The sequence below is a fragment of the Micromys minutus genome, assembly GCF_963924665.1.
Source record: "Micromys minutus genome assembly, chromosome: 2".
In the NCBI taxonomy this organism is placed as follows: Eukaryota; Metazoa; Chordata; class Mammalia; order Rodentia; family Muridae; genus Micromys; species Micromys minutus.
The window spans coordinates 86140002-86159970 of record NC_137971.1 but is presented as its reverse complement, the minus strand read 5'-3'; the positions used below and the strand labels follow the sequence as shown (position 1 = coordinate 86159970).

At 49.6% G+C, this 19969-nt stretch overlaps 1 protein-coding gene across 1 annotated transcript in view; it reads left to right on the top strand.

Annotated features, from left to right (window-relative positions):
* Nucleotides 1-13017, top strand: part of SWAP70 (switching B cell complex subunit SWAP70) — a 56207-nt gene extending 43190 nt beyond the window's left edge. The window contains exons 7-12 of the mRNA XM_080912018.1: nt 53-234; nt 2967-3074; nt 4203-4369; nt 8990-9188; nt 10332-10428; nt 10945-13017. Of these exons, the coding sequence (XP_080768144.1) occupies nt 53-234; nt 2967-3074; nt 4203-4369; nt 8990-9188; nt 10332-10428; nt 10945-11051 (860 nt within the window). The 3' untranslated portion in view covers nt 11052-13017. The remainder of the gene's footprint in view (nt 1-52; nt 235-2966; nt 3075-4202; nt 4370-8989; nt 9189-10331; nt 10429-10944) is intronic.
* Nucleotides 13018-19969: the final 6952 nt, after the last annotated feature.

Sequence of the window (19969 nt, the reverse complement as noted above, 5' to 3'; positions counted from 1 at the left end):
TCCACGTTTAGATATACAGACTAACTGCTCTGCTTTCTCCTTTTCCTTGTAGCCATCCATTCTACCATCCATCTGTTGAAGCTGGGCAGCCCCCCACCACACAAGGAAGCCCGCCAGCGTCGGAAAGAGCTCCGAAGGAAGCTGCTGGCAGAGCAGGAGGAGCTGGAGCGGCAGATGAAGGAACTGCAGGCTGCCAATGAAAACAAGCAGCAGGAGCTGGAGAGTGTGAGGAAGGTAGGCGTAGGACAGAGCAAGGGAAGCAGCAAGAGAAACACTGTCCGATCAGCACCCACGCTGCACACACAGCTCCAGGAGCTTTGCTCCCTGCACATTACGTCAGGAGCAGTTTGGTGAGCTGAGGTTTCAGGAAGCGTTCAGCCCCGGGTCTAGCAAGCTGTGTTTCTAAGGGTAAAGCTCTGAGCTGTCCCTCGTAGAGTTGGTGCTAAAGGGCTTGGACTTGAACCATGGTTATGCGTTCACACGTGCTCTGATAGCTCTGACACACAAAGAAGTAGGACTGAGAAGTAGATGCCGAGCCAAATCTGTAGGTAGGAAGGCTGGGCTGATGGAAGAGCCACTCTCCTGGGCTCACTTGGCTGCAGGCGGCTCGGTAGGTACCTGCTGCAGCCAGGCATGGCGTATTTCAGCTCATGAACTGTATTTGTCTATCGCTAGTCCAGTGTTTCTGAGGGAACTAACTCGCTGTGGTGTTTGCTGGGGGTCCTTATGTTTTGCCGTCTTTTTGTGGTTTTACTGCCGCTGTCCTTGTTTTTAAGGCAGGCCCTCAATATGCGGTCTGGCTGGCCCAAACCTTGCCGCATAGACCAGGTTGGCCTCTAACTCAGAGATCTGCTTGTCCTCTGCCTGGGATTAAGGGTGAGGCCACCATGTTTGGCACTGCCTTTGATTTTTACCTGTTTAGTATGTATAGAATGTGGACCAAGGTTTTCCATCATGTCGGGAAATTTTTCAATGTATCCCTTTAAATATTTTTCTTCCCCTCTTACCTGTTGCATATGTTGTTGAACAGAATATTCTGTGTAAGAGTGCCCGGATTCTCTGAAGCTGTTTGTTTTCTTGTCTTTCTGTCCTTCTCACTATGTAATTCTGTGTATCTCTTTACCGCAAGTCTTTTCGTAGTCCAAGTAGATGGTTGAGCCCCTCTAGTTGATTATTTTTTGAAATAAGATCTTGTAGCCCAGGCTGGCCTTCAGCTCTCTACTTAGGCCTTGAACGTCTTGATCTTCCTGTTTCCAGCTTCCAAGTTCAGGAATATAGGCATGTACCTCGCCTGGTCTCCTGAAGCTGTGCCTACTGTCCTCTCTTGCTCTACCCAGCCCTCTAGAGGACTTTTCAGTCAGTTCTTGAACATTAGAGTTCAGCAGTCTCCCATTTGATTCTTTTAAATTAGCCTCTTTATTGATATGCTTTCTCCATTTGATGAGATGTTGCTATTCCTTCCATTATGTCGTTAATATGACTTCCTTTCCTTCTTTATAGTATATTTTACTTTAATGGCTTTGTTAGATGCGCCTCCTGGGCTGCTTCAAAGGAAGTGCTTGTTGACTGTTTTCCCACGTAGGGGATACACTTTCCTGTTTCTCATAGTTTTTTTTTAGTTGAAAACTGGATGTTTTTAGAAGATAAGGTGGTGTGGGAATTATGGATTCTGATCCTGACACTCCTACCCGAAGCTTGTCATTGTGTGGTTATTTATTTAGTGACTTGGCTGGACCATTTCCTGGACCTGTGAGGCCTTCAGTCTGCTCCTCAGGACAGCAAGCCCATGTTCTCTCAAGGCCAGTCTTAAAGAGGGCTCTGACTAGCCATACCTTCCTGCTTCTGTCAGGCTCAACTAATCTGGTTGGCTTGCTTCTTAGTGGGGCTACTCCTAATCACTGCCCAGATCTTGTTTGTACACCTCACATAACAAAGTTCTGTTTGGTAAGGGCTGTGGAGCCTGTTTTTCTCCTTGAGCAAAACTTACCTGGAAGGCTGGTTGTATGATGGAGGCTGAAGCAGGAGGATTGCAAGTTTCATGAGCTTTCGTGAAGATAGCAGTGCAGACTTAGAGCCATCCACAGTCCTGCTTTTCGAGCTTCTGCTACCAAGCAAAGGGCACAGCTTGCTGTCACCTCTCTTCCCTTCTCCCCCTGTGAGTTGAAACCAGGGTGATCAGACCTGTCTTCTCTGCCTGCCAGGGCCCCTTGACCCCACACTGCGAAGCTTCATGAAAGCTGCAACTGCTCCTCCCTTACTGTGTCCTGGGCTGTGAGCAAAGGACAGGGGCGCCCTTGTCCCTGCTTTCTTCTGCCAGGAGTGGCACTTTCTTCTTGGAGGAGGGGAGGGAGTGCCTGAGATGCCTCAGTCTTTTTGTGTTCTAAGATCCAGTTGATTTCTCTTTTGTTGCTGTTTTGCTGTTTGTTTGTGTTTTGCTTTTTGTTCTTTGAGGGTGGATGGGATCAACTTTGGGGCCTTGTGCATGCTGGTACACATTCTACTGCACAGCTACTGCCCCAGCTCCAAAGTTTTCCTAGATGGACATACGCTAGGATAGTCTGCAAGCTTAAACCAGTTGTTCTTGGAGAAGGTTGAGGATGGGTGGAGGTGGAGGAAGCCCCCTGTGCCACCTACCTGGAAGCTGAGCTCTGGTAACAGATATAAGGGGTAGTGTGGTAGGAGACAGCACTGAACTAGGTTAGACTGTGTGAGCTATACATAGTTGTAAATGGTTAGATTCAATGGCCTCAGAGTATCTGTGTACAGTGTTAGAATCAAGTCATTCATGCCTGATTTGTTTTATATGCTGACTGGGCAGACTGGATGGAATTCCAGTGTGTCTCACAGCTTTTATTTTATGAGTGTATAGTTTTGTTATATGCTTAACTTTCTCTTCCACTGTAACAATTTTGATTTTCTGGGCATGGGTTTCTGATCGATCGATTGATTGATTGATTATTGATTAGAAACTGGAGGAAGCAGCATCTCGTGCCGCAGATGAGGAAAAGAAACGCCTGCAGACTCAGGTCGAGCTACAGACCAGGTTCAGCACAGAGCTGGAGAGGGAGAAGCTGGTAAGTCTGAGACCTGCATCAGCTCAGGAAGGCCCGGCTGCCACCTCATCCTGGCTTTGCTGTGCCTTCTGGAGGCTATTCGGGAGCTGTGCGCTTGTTTGTGAATTATCCTTGTTTTCTACACCACTAAAGCAGAGTTGTATGCAGTGGGGTGATAAGCACTTAGTATGGTTACATGTCCTCGTTTGCTTTGAGGTGTCCCTGTCATCCTGGGGCAGCCAGGATCCTTTTCATTCTCAAAAGGTTTGTGGTATGGACAGTGAGTAGCTGTGAGAGAGTACGCCCCAACCCACAGCATTTCTCCTCCATAATGAGCAAAGTGAGCTCCGGTTGCTTTGGAGCTGCTGGTTACTGAAGCACCCCTCTCTCGCGGACTGTTGCTGTGCTGAGCCCTGTGCCTGAGCGCCGTCTGCTGTTGCCACTAGTCACTTGCTGCTTAGAGGCAAGATTCCTGTGTGTGTTCAGGAAGGCGCATTGACGGATCTGATGCCCAGCTGCCCTCCCTCTCTCTCTGAGCACTTGTGTGGTTGTGATTGGTGTATGCTCCCTGCACAGTCACTCTGAGCTCTTAGGACCTTCGCAAGAATACAGGGAGCTAATGCTAGTGACATAATTCATAAACTGCAGAGAAATACACTAGCGTGTGACAGTATGTGTGTCAGGGTACTGGGCATTGAACCCTCGACTCACACATGTGAAGTAAACACTCTGCCAGTAAGCTGTACCCCAGTCCTGTCTTTACATTTCTAAAACAGGGATTAAATCCAGGGGGACGCCATGGTAAGTATACTGGTGTCCCAGGGATGGGGAAGGAAGCAGAGGCAATAGGACCTGCAGCTCACCAGCTGCACTGCCTGGGCAAAGGCTCGCTCTTTCTTAAGATTTGAGAAGGTTTTTGGCTTTAAAATAAAAAACAGTTTAAAGAGAAATTACACTTTTGTCTTGACTTGAATAAAAATGTCGAGTAGAAAGGACAGCACACACAGTGGAGTGCAGCGTTGGGGTTGCAGTATATGTTCTTGGACTTTTGTGCGATGCTGTGTCTGCTTAGCTGAAAGGCAGAGGTGCGGCGGGAGCCTTGCGCGTGGCTGAAGTCACCCCGATTTAAGCAACACCTCTCATCTCTAGATCAGACAGCAGATGGAGGAGCAGGTTGCCCAGAAGTCCTCGGAACTGGAGCAGTATCTGCAGCGAGTCCGGGAGCTGGAAGACATGTACCTAAAGCTACAGGAGGCACTTGAGGACGAGAGGCAGGCCCGGCAGGACGAGGAGACTGTGCGCAAGCTTCAGGCCAGGTGCAGATCGGTTCGCAGCTCCCTGTGGGCTTTGCTTGCTCAGCCCTATTAGAAAGGGAACCTGAGCCCATGTGTTGTCTAGCCTGGGAGACCCTGAACACTGGGCTGGCAGGGCTGTTTCTTCTGATCCTGGGGTACAGAAACGTTTGCTTGGGAGTGTTAGGGCCTTGTACTGCGAACAGCCTGGTGGCCACGTTAGCTGGGATGCCTTTCCTTCTATTCCAGAATGTCTATCAGCCAGATCAGCTTTGGTGGAAATTTGAGTCTGGCCTGAGTGGTCCTTGCTGCAGAGGCTGGACTACCTTGGGCCAGGCTGCAGCAGAGCTTTGGTAGATTGGAAGGGAATATGTACTCTCTGTTTGGTAGTGTGGGATTGGCATTTTTTCTTCAATAGCTATTACATGTAATCCAAGTTTTTAAAGTTTTGAAGCTAGATCTCCCCCACCCCCAAACTTTTAAACTTCAGTTTACAATTCATGATACTTAGATTCTCAGAGAAAAGTTTCTGTTTGAAATGTTTTCTTTTTTTTTTTTTTAGTGCATGTACATCCGTGTGAAGGTATTAGAAGGAACTAGTGTTACAGGCAGGTGTGAGCTGCCATATGGGTGCTGGGAATTGAACCCAGGTCCCCTGGAAGAGCAGCCTGTGCTAACCACTGAGCCATCTCTCCAGCCCCTGCTTTGGGTCTTTGTAACATTAGGGAGGATGACAGAGGGACGGGGAGCTGTCCTGGTTTCACTCATTGTCCCGTTTACTTCTTCCTGATGCCTTGTGGGAGGCAGTGCAGATGTACCTGGGCCTTGAACTGTAGCACCCGCCCCATGTGAGGTGAGCTGGTAGAATTTGTGTAGCTGCTAGTCCTCATGTAGAGAAGCAAAGGATGCTGTGTGAACCTGGGAACAAAAGGAAAGGACCTGATGGCTTAGCAGGTGAAAGATCCTTGACACCGTGCAAGCCTGATGCCCCTGGAAGAGGCGGAAGGAGGGAACTGACTCACAGGGTTGCCCTCTGACCTCCACATGCCATAGCACACATCACATCATTGCCATGACGATAATTGTAAAATATTAAAAATGAAAAACAAACTGGAAATGGGGTCTCCTGTAGTTGTATACTTTGCCAAAAGTGGAGGGACTGGTGAGGTGGCTCAGCGGGCAAAGGTCAAGCAAGCTTCATGACCCGAGTTTGATCCCCGAGATCCACATGGTAGAAGGAGAGAACCAGCCTGTCTGATCTCCACAGGTACACCGCAGCCACACCCAAAGACATCAAATGTATCATTTAAAAAACCAATTTGGGGCCATTACAATGACTCGGGGTAAAGCTGCTTGCTGCATAACCTGGCAGCTTAGGTCCAATGCATGGAGTCCACATGAGGTGGGAGGAAAGAAGCCACTGCACAGGGTACCCTCTGCCCTAGCCAGCTACTTGGAGCTGCCAATGGTGCTGTTGACAGTGGCTTTAGCAGGTCATTCAGGAGAAGGTGCAAATCCCATGTCACTTCCAGAGAGTGGCACTCAGAGTGACACTAGACATGTTTTGAGCCACAGATTTATTCTTGCTGGGAGTTTATAGATTAGTCTCATGCACAGAGTCTGTAGGAAAGGCGTGCTGTGTTTCAGCAGTCTTGAGGGAAAGTGGATGTAACCAAGCAGAGATTTTAAGTCTCAGAAGACCAGGTAACTCAAGTTTATGTGTAGGGTAAGTGATGCTTTCTGCAATGGTGACTTCTTTTGCCTTTATAATCATAAAAGCAACTCAGGGAAAGGGGTTTACTTCTGAGTCTGTAGGCTGGGAAGGCAGGGCATGTGAAAGGAGCAGTCTCCTCGAAAGGAACAGGAAATAAGGTGAGGCTTACAGAGCCTGCACTCTGTGACACAAAGGAATGGAAATGGGCTAGAAGAAGGGTCGGCTGAAGGCCTTATAGAGCTGTAAATTTGCATGTCACCAAACTAAAGTTGATTTTTATTTTTAAGACAGAATCTCACCATTTGGCCCCAGATGGCCTGGAACTTGTTCCGTAGACCAGGCAGGTCCAAATTCAGAGATCCACCTGCTTCTGCCTCCTCAGTGCTAGGACTAAAGGCATGCACTGTCATGTCGAGCTCGAAGTTTGGCTATTGATGTATAATTTTGAAGATTTTCTGATAGGAGATTCAGAGAAAACTTTTAGCATTTTATTGGAAAGTTCTGGAAACTAACTCATGAGCTAGCTCATTATAACTTCGAGGTTTAGATTTGAGTCAGATATAGTGCATGTCTATAATTTCAGCATTCAGGAGACAGAGGCAGGAGGATTACTGCAAGTTTGAGGCCAACATAAGACCCATCTCAGAAGTGCAACCAGACAACCAAGTTTTAAGTTTTACTTGTGTCTGCTTTCCCAGCTCATGCTGAGTCGGTAAGTGTCAGGATAGTTATTGCTTTTTTTATTTTTGGCTTTTCAAGACACGGTTTTTCTGTGTTGTCTTGACTGTCCTGGAACTTGCTGTGTAGACCAGGTCCACCCGATCTGATGGGGTAAAGGCATGTACCACTACTGCCCAGCTTATTATCACTTTTGAGAACGGCTATCCTCAGGAGGAAAATCCTTCATAGCCGAGGATGACCTTGAACTCCTGATCTTCATGCCTCCAGCTCCAGAGTGCTGGTTACAGATGTGTACCACAGCTGTCACTGCCTATTGAACCCAGAGCTTTGTACAAGATGGACAAGTACTCTCCCACCTGAGCTACATCCCAGGCCCAGGGAAAGGGTCCACGTTGTACCTTATATGGTCGTGCGCGCTGCTGCCTCTCTGCCAGCTGCCGGGATGCTTTTCATGTGTTTGAAGGCGGCCAGGGCCTGGGTTCTTACATGAGGTGCGGGTACTTCATTCCCATGGTACTTGAATTTAAAGTAGTATTTCATTATGTTAAACTTTTAGCTTTTTATCCATAATTGCTGGTTTCAGGACTGTGAGGATGAAGTTAGGTGTAGCAGATATGGTGTTTCACATATCCACATGTAGCTTTCTGTTTTTTTTTTATCTCATTCATTGATGGGGAAGATACACCATGTACAGAATGAAGAAAGATGTTGAATGATAACTAGGCCAAGAGAACATCAGAAAAACAAGTAGAGGGACCAGGGATGGCTCAACCTCCAGGAGCACTTGCTGCTCTTGCGGAGGGCTAGGGTCCAGGCCATGACTGACTCTCTTGCCTCAGCCTCCTGGGTGGCTTGGATGACAGGCTTGTGCTTGTATTTGGCTTATTTTTCTCTATAAAGGAGGAAGCCTAGGCACAGGAAGGGTGGAAGTGCTGAAGTCTTTAGTCAGAGGTCAGTTTGCAAACCACAGAAACCAACTTGGATGAGGGAAGGCAAAGATGATTTATGGGAAGGTTCTTAAATAGTTCTCCAGTTCCGTGGAGGGCAGGTGGCCTAGCCTTGAACAGTGGCAGGAACCAAGAGGGGTGGGCCTGGAGGATGCCACAGACGCAGGTACTGAGTGTCAGCACTACCATTGCCCCTGCCACCAGTAAGAGAAATTACCCATTGTCTCTGGTTCTGTGCCAGCTGCTCTTGAGGCAGAGTTCAGGGGGACAATTGCTTTGCCAAGCTCAGTTTTTGTTCCACTGTGCTCTGCTGCCAAGGGTAGGTGGCCAATTCCTTATGGTAGAGTCTATAAGGAGATGGGGCTCCACCTCCAACAAGACCCCCGAAGGCCTACCCTCGCTGTTCTTCAGCACTCTCACGCACTGTCTGTGAAGAGCACTGGGGAAGAACATAGACGCACAATGGAATGGGGAGTCATGTCGGGCCTGCCTGCGGCGCTGGGCTCAGTGTGTCTCCAGCGGGATTTGGAGTCTGGAAGGGATGGTGTGGTCCTTGCCTCTTTCCTCACTGCTGCCGGAGAGAGCAGATGCTGCAGGTGGCAGTGGCTGCTCTGCCATACGTCTTTGTGTGGCTTTGTTAGACTTGTGCCTTGACCATGGTTGGCATTTGACCACACTGTCTGCATCTGAGTGCAGGCTTGAGCTGTATATTGATTTATTTATTTAAACACAAGTGCTGTTGGCTAATCCAAGCCGGCTTGTTATTGTGGCTAACACTTTGGCATCACACAACTGCATTGAAGTCCATTGTGACCTCTGAAGTCCACACTTGTGGACACATTACTTCATCTGTGCCGAGGAACTGGTATCTCCCAGGTTGTTGGTAATAGAATAAGTGTTTTAATGCTGTAGCAACGGGCAGGTTGTAGAGCTTGGCTCTGCCACTTGGCAGGTGGATGACTTAAGCTATGGGCCTTACTTCATCAGATGTGACGACTGATTTCACTCAGGTGCACTCTGAGAAACAGTGGAGAAAGCACACTTGGCTCACTCAGTTCTTGGTATACACTTGCCATTGCCTAAATGCTAGGCAGTTTCTTTTCCTTCATGTAAGACTGAGGACACTTAGAGCAGGACATGGGGGCTGCTCGCAGGCTTTGTGATAGAGACACTGCTTGGCTCCCAGTTTCCTTTAAAGATGGGTGGCCTTAGATGACTGAGAAGTTGTCCTCTCTGAAATGCTTGCCTATCTTGGTGAGGGTCCCCGGCAGTGTGTGACCCCAAGTGTCCTCTGTGTCATAGGTTACTGGAGGAAGAGTCTTCTAAGAGGGCAGAGCTGGAAAAGTGGCACCTGGCACAGCAGCAGGCCATTCAGACAACAGAGGCAGAGAAGCAAGAGCTGGAACAACAGCGTGTCATGAAGGAGCAGGCTCTGCAGGAAGCCATGGCACAGCTGGAACAGCTGGAGTTGGAGCGGAAGCAGGCCCTGGAGCAGTATGAGGTGGCTGGACTTAGCCCTGACACACCAGTAACTGGCACCTTAGATCAGCTGGGGTAGGGGTGGGGCTCTGTACCTAACCCTGCAGAAACCAGCGTATACCAACTCCAGCATTCACTTGGCAGAATCTTGCTTAGAAAAGAGAAGAAGCTTTATTTTGCTTTCTACAGAGAATGAGGTGTCTGTCCACTCAGGGAGCATGCAGGAGTCTGAGTGGGGACATACAGTTACACCCTGTGACAGGGTCCCCACGCTGCAGAATGGACGCCGAGAACATAGGGATAGCAAGTGTAGGCAGTACCCATTGCCCCGCCCTATGGCAGGGCACCCAGGGAGGTCACTTGCTCCCAGCCTCTCACTCAGACCTCATTGGAGGGGCCCATGGTGGCAGAGAGGTGGCTGACATTTGAGACCAGAGGAAGTCACCGAGAAGCTACTTCCTCAAAACCAGTGAGGTTCTGTTGCTGTGACAAAACACTGTGACCAAAGCAACATATATAAAAAAAAGTGTTCAAGTGGACTTATAGTTTCTGTGGTTAGAGTCCATGTTGGGGGAGTGAAGGCAGAGGCAGGGACAGCTGAGCACCCACATCTGAGAGCACAGGGAGAGAAACACTGGAATGGCTTCAGTCTTTTGGAACCTCAGAGTCCACCCTCAGTGACACAGCTCCTCCAACAAGGAGGAGCTAATTCTTCCCAAATAACTCCACCAACTGAGGGCCAAGCATTCAAATATATGAGCCTCTAGGGGCACTCGTTCAAGCCACTGTGGCTGTGGCTGTCCTAGTGTGTGTCAGCAGAGAGAACAGCCCTTCCTTCTCCTGTCCTTCAAAACCTGTTAATACTGAAACTAGGACTGGCAGCTGTCGTGAGAGACCTGAGCTAGCAACAAGACAGGTTGGGGCAGAGGCAGAAAGCTGACATGTGGGCCTGAGAAGAACCTGGGGTCAGATGGCTCGGCCTCCAGCTTCCTTCACCTCGGGCAGGTGCCTTAGCTCTCCGAGCCTGAGTTTCTGCTAATGTGCAGTGGGTAATGATAGCTCCTCCTCCTTACAGTGCTTCTGGTCATTCCATGAGGGAATCCACGGGTATACGGTAGGTGCCAGTCCATGGTGTTTGGTTCTTAAACTGCCACTTTTGTCCTAGGGAGTCAAAAAGAAGCTAGAGATGGCAACAAATATGACCAAGAGCTGGAAGGACAAAGTGGCCCATCATGAGGGATTAATACGATTGATAGAACCAGGTAACAGTTTTATATATAAAATTACCCTTTTTTTTGTATTTATGTGATTGAATTTATTTAGACAGACAAATAGCAGTAACTTTCTCAGGGGCACAAAGCCCTTGCTTCTATACATAGCACCACATAAAACTGGGGGTAGGGGCAGCCACCTGTACTGCAAAGAGCTCATCCTTGAGATGGCTCAAGGGTTAAAGCACTATGTTGGCCTGACTGCTTAAGTTCAAGTCCTCGGAACCCTTAGCAATACCTAGATGGAGAAATGTACATTTGCAATCCCAGGGCTCCTACAGGGAGCTGGGAGGAGAGTCATTCTGAATGAAGCCAAGATGCTTCTGTGAATGTCTTTTAAGAAGCTTGTCCTCTTTAGTCGTGACCCCAAGTGACCTCCCTGCATGCATTGTCCCAGCGTACATCGTCCCTGAGTGCATGGTCCCTGGGTGCACTGGTTTTCTCTGATGGGCTAACAGGTGTGGAGGGAACCAGCTTGCCTGCACTGAAAGCATGTTTGTCGCTTAGGTTCCAAGAACCCTCACCTGATCACCAACTGGGGACCTGCAGCATTCACACAGGCAGAACTTGAGGAGAGAGAGAAGAGCTGGAAAGAGAAGAAAACCACAGAGTGACAACAGTCCCAGCAGCTACCCAGTCAGTCACATCAGTGAGGAGTCAAGAGCTTTGTGTCTGGGACAAGAACACTGGCTTTGCTGCTTCTAGTCTTTCCTCGGGACTCCAGAAGGGTCCATGTTCTGAGGACGCCATATTTACCTTCTAGTGATGTCTCCGCTCTCCTGGGCAAGATCGTAGGCATGGGTGTAGCTGGGGCCACCTTCACTGTTGCCTTCTGCAGCCCTTGCAGCCCCTGGTCTCAGCCCCTCCTTGGAGGTCAGCTGTCTCCTCAGGCAGCACATTCCCTCTGCTGATTGGCTGTCTGCTTGCCTTTTCTTGTCAGGTGACATGGCAAGCCTTTGCTGGTGGTGCTCTGATGGACACGTCACCCGTCACTGCCCTTGTGGGTGGGATCTGGTTGGTGATGCCTTCCAGCATCAGCTAAGATACTTCCCTCCCTGACCATCACACCCTTGGCATGCTTCATTGCATTTTCTTTCCCTCAGCTCAAAGCAAAACAGATCCTGGCCCAGTGTCTCGACTCAGTTCCTTGGGTGTTCTGTCTGTCGACCTCAGTGGTGACAGGATAGTTTGGGAGGTTACATGGGCACAGTGGAAGTGGACAGAATGTGGGCTGGCTAGATGTAAAGTGTCATAGGATGATGGCAAGCCTCCCGGTTTTCTCTAGGACTGTGTCTCTGCTTTTCCCTCCTCCAAGGGCGACACAGGTCATGGTTTCTATGGTCTTTTTTGAGGAATGTTTTTAGCTATAATCTGGTCTGAGACAGAGTAGTTTATGAAAGTAAGCCTTACCACACTAGTTGGAATCTATAACCAGCAGTAACTCCATAGACAGCTAAGATGCTTTACATTACAGACAGGAAGCTGAGCTATGTGTTAAGAAAAGGTGGGATTTAGTAGCAGGAAACCCCAAGGGCCCTGGTCCAGCGTTGCCTCAGAACAGAAGGGGGGCCATTCTAGACATGTGCAGGTCTAGAGATAGATTCCAGTGTTCCTGGCATCTACATAAGGACTGGCTAGGACTCCATTCATCTCCACCTTTTATGACTGGAAAACATTTGCCAATGGAAGTCTTATCAATTTTTCTTAAGATTTTTGGGTGCTTAGTAAAAGTAATTTTATTTGACATTTATAGCCGCCTTCACACATTTAGCTTTGTAGGCACAGTGTCACCGTCATGAACCTTCTGAGTTAGCAGATAACTTGGGTGTAGGCTTGGGCCTGTCCATTCTCACCACGTTTCCTTGTCAGTGCTGTTGGGGATCAGACCAAGGGGATCAGGGTCTCTCCTGCGGCTTGATGATGTCTCCTAGGGACCTCAGTGTCCCTGGAGAGAAGAGGAAAAAAACTGCAAGAGTACTGACCAGTATGAAATGTACAGAAGCAGGGGCCTTGGGGTTCAGGGGAGACCGGGGTAAAGGGACTGCCGGGTGCGGGCTGGCAGGGCACCCCTCCTTAAACCTGGACCATCTTAAAGCACAGCCAGAAGCAGGGCCCGCAGCTGCCATGCCCCCCTTGTCTGGCCTGCGAGCCTGGAAACCGCACACCCCCTCCTGTGGTACTGTGTCGACTCTGCAGGAGGCGTCTGCAGTCTAGTGCTTGTTACGGCTGCCACACCGGCTTCAGTAGCACTGTGGCTGGGAAGTGAAAGTCCTTTTCACACAGCGGACAAGAAGACTGCACAGATGTGAACTGTGGGACTCCCGTTTGGGCGGATGCTCTGATGATGCTTGTGGGTCTCCTGGTCCTCAAGGTGGTTTCAGCTAAGTGCCTATAGACCCCTGCCTCATCTCTAATGACTACAGGAAGCTTGAAGAGTGTCTGTCTGTGTGTTCATTGTAATCAGCCCTTTCCTCCAACTAGAGATGAGATTATTTTCAGGAATTATGAATGAAAAGCATTTGAAAATGTCTTGGGATCTACTATATTGAGAATGAACAAAATATTTATAATTTTAAAGTATTCTTATCTACACGTAGAATGTAATATGTTCTACTTTCTTATTTTTTTTGCTAATTTTTCTAAGATATTAAAATGTTTTCTATGGGAATTTTGGTTTCTATTTTTTAGTACAATAGACTCAGTAACAAACATACCAGAATATCATACATTTTAAACTGGTTTAATAAAATGGAGTAAAATGTGTGTGTGTGTGCGCGTGTGTGTACGTGCCTGCGTGTGTTTGCTAATTTTCATTTTCATACAGTCATGAGGACATGGTTTAGGGACACTCCTGAAAACACTGGTTTTGGGAGTTAAGACCTCGAGAAGTTAGCTGTGACCTCATGTTGGGTGTGTGAGTCACAGCTGTGGGAAGCCTTGGTGGATGTGTCAGCTCAGGAACCTACAGAACCCACTTCTTTTCACCGTTGCTGTTACCTCTTGTCTGTTTTCTCAATTTTTTTTTCACTAGAATAAACATTGTGGTTTTCTATTTGGCTTTACATGGTTACCAAGATTAAAACTCTTACAGTGGACGAAGTAGTCCCTTGTTCTGGCCTGACTATTGGCAGGCCGGTCTTCCCTCATGGAGGAGGGCAGGGAGAGGTGGGTATTTGTCAAGCTAGTCTTTTTGCAATGCTCTCAAATAACGACACTTGTTCCTGAGGGGATGCTTGGTAGTGTCTGGAAACGTTTGTGGTTCTCATAACTGGAAGTAGTGTTTTGGCTGTAGTGGGTGCCTCGAATCACCCCTGCTTGGAGGGGAGTGCTGTTAATTCCTGTTAGGCCCCATTGACCCTTCTGCGGTTTCCGAGTCACTGGTCTTGGGTAGTGGGTGCATTTGTGGTGGACACTCAATTCCAACCCTAGTCTAGACTCAGCCTCCCTGTCCAGTTTTGTCTACAGCAGAAACAGTCTGTTAGGCTGTGCACCCACAGGAATGCGGGCCTTTCTCTTTATGTCTGCCTCCTGTGTGGCAGTTGAGAGGGCCAGAGAGATTTAGAGTAGCTACCCTCATCCTGCCAGATCCCACCTCCCCACTTGAAATCCCATTTCACCCCAGTTCTCCCCCAAACACACCAGGTTTCTGAAGGTGGCATCAGTGGGCCTCACTGTGTTTCCCCTCTGCTCTTCAGCCAGGGGCACCCCAGGGACAGGGTCTATCACAGACTGGTTTCAGGCCAGCTGCCCCCTCTGTTCACCTTCAAAGTCTGTCCAGTGGAAGTTAGGCTGTCCTGAGCTCCCAGATCACGTTTTGTACCAGGGAGAACATTCCAGGGTTGGAATAGAGTGTCCACCACAAACATGCCCACTACCCGAGACGTGGAAGCCTTTTTTCTTTAATTTTTGTAGCCGAGTCCAGTGGGCGCTGCCTTTTGGAATGTTGACTGACCTTGTTGGTTTGATCATGCTCAGGTAATGGCCACCGAGATTTCCTGAGCACAGTGGTTGTGTCTGGTCAAGAGCGCAGCATTCCATGGTGAACCTCCCTATCCTCAACTCCTGCATTTGTTCTGCCTTGATGTTCCCTGGGCTATGGGACGGGCTTGATACAGATGTTCCAGTTAGGGCTGATCTTGCTCTCAGCACTCTGAGGAGTTAGGAGTCTCTGCCTTAGCTGCTACTAAGAGAAGCACTCTTACTTAATTCACTGCAGAGAAGCTACTCTGGGCAACTGCTGGCACAGCTGCCCCAACTTGACAGGGGACATTCTCAGATGGCCATGGGCTCCACTCATCACCGTGGGCTGGAGTAGCTAATGGGCAACGTTCTTTTCTGCAGTTACATCAAAACCCACCTGCAATCAAGCTGAGCCCCCAACTCCCAAGGCTCTAAGGGGGTTGCCTGGATCTGCTGGTGACAGTTCCAGCTCACTGTGTCAACTAAAAGGGTTAGACTCAGGCTGTCTACCCTCAGAATGACATTGTGCAGATGATGTCCCCAGCGTGTCACCCCTGGAACACAAGATGGCCATCTGCCCCCTAAAGGCTGGTGGAGACACTCGCCACATCCCATAATGCTGTAAGGGGAAGTCATGTGGAGAGGGACTTTCCATCTGAGCGAGGCCAGGCCACGTGGTGGGAATTTCTGCTGACTGTCTGGCAGGTGTCTGTACTAAGTTGCTCATGCAAGGCTTCTGGAGAATTGGGGAAACATCTTAGATGCTTTTTGTGTCTCCACAGACAGGTGTGCAACTTCTTGGGTGTCCAAGGAGGAATGAACCAAACAGTCCCAGAAATACCTAGTTCCTGTCATCTACCTCCTTACCCGCTAATTGAGGGTGTTCAAGGGGGATCTCTAGGGGCTGGGATTGCTATATCCTAGCAGGTCCCCAAAAATCCACATCTCTGCTCCTGCACCTGTGACTTCTTGGGTGGCCACTGAGTTTTATGCCATGGTCAGAGATGCTCTGTCTTCGGGGTTGACTAGCTCCTGCTGCTGAGTGGCACCCCGACATTGTTTCAGCAACTGTGTCACCAAGACCCTCAGAACCAAGCTGAGAAGCCCCCAAAGGTGAGCCAGAAGCAGGCAGCTTTTCCAGCATAGCGTATAAATGCCTGGTCCACAAACATGCCCTGGATGTTTGCAGGCGCCGTCTGAGCTTGAGTAGACCCCGGAGTGGGGGCCAAACCTTAGCTCTGGCTGTGGAAACGGCATCTACCCCATTCTGCCCCGATGTCGGAGAAAGCCAAGCCTAGCGTCTAGTCTCCATTTCTCCCCGGAATCCTCATGAAAGCAGATACTAAGTGGAAAGCACCCCACATGCCTTTGAGACTTCCCGGACTCTTTTGATGGGCAGGCTCGTTTGAACTCTTTCTCCTAACAAACAGTTCTGTAGCTTTTTACTATCACAAGGAGATGCGATACCCAGCGTGGGAAATGGAAAAGCGGGTGTGACACCTTCTGCGACAGTCAGTAAGGATTTAGGAGGGAGGCCTGTTGGATCTGGAACCTCAAAACGGATGCTGCGCTTGTGCTTCTGGACGGACGGCCGCCAGGGGGCAGCCATGCACCGCGTCCGCGGGTTAAGACCGATGCCTGTGATCTGCTGCCCAGGATCCCATCAGTGACAACCCCAACTCTGAGCACTGCCGGGAGCCAGACCCCCACTTAATTTCACCAAGTCTTCCCAACCCATAGCGTTGACACGATTTACCTATTTTAGAGATGTGAAAAGTTGGGCTCAGGAAGGTAGGCAGTCACCCCAAGGAGTCAGGGGCCAGAAAGCCCAAATGAGGGGTCCTCTATGCCAGAGGGTCCCCACCACTCCCATGATGCAGGCAGTCCTATAGGGTGGGGGTTGTATGGCCTCTCTGTCCCTGGGGCTCCTCATACTTTCCCTGGGGAGCTGAGGAGACCCTGAATTGCATCCTTGTCCAGTGTGGTCACCACAGCTTTTGGTTTAGCCGTTCTTTACAATGCCTTCTGGGAGCAAGCCAGCAAGCTTGGAGTTCTGGCTGGAGGCGCCTTGGGGATGGGGGAGGGTGAAGGGTGGAGGGTCAGCAGCCAGTGAGAAGGGGCCTGTTTCCTGACTCCCTGACCCGGGCTGTCTCTGTGGAGGTCCCAAACCCAGGAAGGTCATCTAGGGCGAAATTCCAGCCTGAGCCCCCTGAGCAATGGCTTCAGTTTTCTTGATAAGGCTGGAAAAGGGACACTGAGTGTCCACCCCACACCCCCTCTCTGTCAGCACCTCGGCTCTAGTGAGGCCTCTGTGGTAGACAGCCTGACGGGGAGAAGAGACAAAGATAGACTGGGGACAGATAAGGACAGAGACAGCCAGGGACAGATGGAGCAAAGAGGTGAAGATGGGGCAGCTGCCTGTGGAGAAGCCCAGAGGTCAGCCCCAGGGTCTCAGTCTCGGCTTGCTGAAAGTCTGCAGCAGAGAGACTGGGTGGATAGGGCAGGAACATTGCTACTGCCAACTTGTAGGGCACATCTCTAGTGCCTGGGTCCCAGTGTGTGTGACTCTCGAGGCTGGTCAGTACAGTGTTACCTCTGAGGTTTCCGGAAGCTTCAGCAAAGAGGTTGAGGGCATTAGGAGCCGGGCCGAGGTAGGGATTCATGGCTACTGTCGTTGGATAAGAACTTCTACCTCCTTCTGGCCTCCCAAGGTCACTTGGCCTCACAGTATTCCAGGCACACACTGAGGGAATATTTGCACCCAACACGGTCTATTTAGCTTGGCAAGTTGGTGGAAGCTGAAAAGACACAGCTGGCCTGTGGGCTCCGGGGTCATCATGTGTAGTTTGAGTCACAACCCCCGGGGAACAAGAGCCTGTACTCAGGGCTGTGCCCATAGACACATCCACACAGGTACCCAGATGCCTTCTGCAGCTGAGTCACTGTCACTCCTTGGGGAGCACGTGCTGGCTCGCATGTGTACACAGGTATGTGGAGACAGGGTGCACCTGACTGTGAGTCACCAGTGCCAGCCAACTCTGAGAGTCTGATCTGCCTATGTATGGATGTGAGTAAAGTACCAGCTTCTTTGTACTGGTGGGGGAGGGGTGGTGTCAAAAATACTTGTTGAACGAACGGGTGAGCAGAATTCATTTGCCGTTCGGACAGGCAAGTGAAGAGACTGGTGACAACCCCCCTGCTTGGTAAAATTGGTCAGGGCAGCTCCTCAGGGTGGGTCCAATGCTCTGTGTCTTGCAGGGAGTTGTCTTGTTCCAAATATAGCTTTCATGGGTGGGCAGGGAGCCAGGGATGTTTCCCAGGCAGTGACTTCACTGGGCCCAAGGCCCAGCCTCTGCGGACTTGGAGAAAATGAACAGAGGCCCAGGTTCCCTTAGCCAGGCTTGAGCTGTGGGGCTGGGGCTGTCACTGCCACTAGCTTGGCACCTGGCACTGTGGGACAGGGGTGAAGCAGATAGGTACAAAGAGCTTCTGGGCTGGCACTCCTTGGGGCAGGGAGGGGCCTGCCTGCTGATTGCATAACCCAGACCCCCTGCTGGGCTGTCCATCATCTGGCAGGGACAGCCCTCTGGCCTGGGCTTGCTCCCAGGGCCACTCCTTTGTTTCTGGAATCTTTCTTTTTTTATTATTTCTTTTATTTTTGAGATTATAATGTAATTACATCATTTCCCCCTTCTCTTTCCTCCCTGAAAACACTCCCAAATAACCCTTCTGCTCTCTTTCAATTCATGGCTTCCTTTTTTCACCATTAATTGTTATTACGTGTGTGTGTGTGTGTGTGTGTGTGTGTGTGTGTGTGTGTAACCCGCTCAGTCTGTATGTTACTTGTATGTGTGTTTTCAGGCCCGACGGTTTGGTGTTAGAGGAAGACTTTTAGCATTCCTTAGTTGCCTGTAGTTCTCTATGGAGGGTTCCTCCGCCCACTTTGACATGTCTATGGTAGATGCCCTCATTCAGCTTATGTTTAGGTAGCCACGTTTGTGAGACTTTATGGGTGTAGCATGCGACATGATTAGGAAACAGGATCTCACAGCAAACTCTGGTCCTCTGGCTCCTACAATCTTTCTGTTCTCTGGGCCTTAGGTGTGGCATGTTTTAAAGATGCACCTACTGGGACTGGGTAGAAACCTCTGTCTTTGATGTTCCCCCCACCCCCTACCCCAATGCCTTGACTCAATTGGGCAGTTGCAGTATTATTACTGGAGTTGGCCTTCCTGTCTTTAGACCTGTTCCTTCTGGTCTCTGCCCACAGCTGTGAGGCATTTTTTCTAAGATAAAGATCTGATTCAGCCTTTTCTGTTGGAAAAGCTTCCTGCGGCTTCCCAGTGGTGAGCAAGCAGTTTAGATGCCTCCCCTGGTGCTCAAACCATCTTTCCTGGGTCCACCCTACCTGGGTGTTTCGAAAGGCTGTCCCTATGGACAAGGTGCTGCCTAATTTTATGTCAAGTCGACACTAGCTTAGTCATCAGAGAGGAGGGAGCCTCAGTTGAGACAACGCCTCCATAAGAGCAGGCTGTAGGCAAGCCTGTGGGGCATTTTCTTAATTAGTGATTGATGGGAGAGGGCCCCGCCCATTGTGGGCGGTGCCATCCCTGGGTTTATGGTCTTGGATCTAAGGAAACAGGTGGGAACAAGCCAGTGAGCAGCACTGTACCATGGCCTCTGCATCAGCTCCTGCCTCCAGGTTCCTGCTCTGTCTGACTTTCTGTTTTACTTCCTTTGATGATGAACAGGGATGTGGAAGTGTAAGCCAAGTAAACCCTTTCCTTTCCACGTTGTTATGGTAATGGTGTTTCATCACAGCAATAGAAACCCCAACTGGGATGGGTACCGAGGATGACGGGCCAGCTCTTATGGGTGGACTAACGAGCCATCTGATTTCAAACAAGACCGGATTAAGAGAGAGATAGAGAGATGGGTAGGCAGAAAGGTAGAAGGAAGCTGTTTAAGTCAAGACTGTTTTCAGTGCAAGGAATCAAAGGACCAGGAGGGAAAGGGGACAGCCGGGAACATGAGGGCTAGTCTGCCAATGGCAGGCTTGCCTGGTGGAGATGAAGACAAGGGAAGTCGGGAGCTTTGAGCCCTCAGCTTTGTGCTCTCCTCTCCCATGTGTCCTTGGCATGGCACCAGCATCTCAGACACTCTCGGTCACCCCTCCCAGAGGGCTTATACCCAGTGTGTTTGTGTATCTGTTTGTACCTATACACGGCTCACCCCCACTTCCTTCAGACAAGGTTTTATGTAGCCAAGGCTGGCTTTGAACTCTTAACCCTTCAGTCTCTACCTTGCAAGTACTGGAACCACCCTGCCCTACCATGCCAGGCCATAAAGTTCCCGTACTCTACGAAAGGCACAGTAAACTGTCTTTCTTTTAAAAAGAGATTTATTTTTGAGATACAGTGTCTCTCTGTGTAGCTCAAGCTGGCCGTGGCCAATCCTTTGTCTCAGCCTCCCCACATGCTGGGCTGACAGGCAGTACCGCCATGCCTGGGTACTAGAAGCAGGCTTCTGTCTTCCTTTTCTTTCTTTCCTTCCTTTCTTTTCTTTTTCTTTC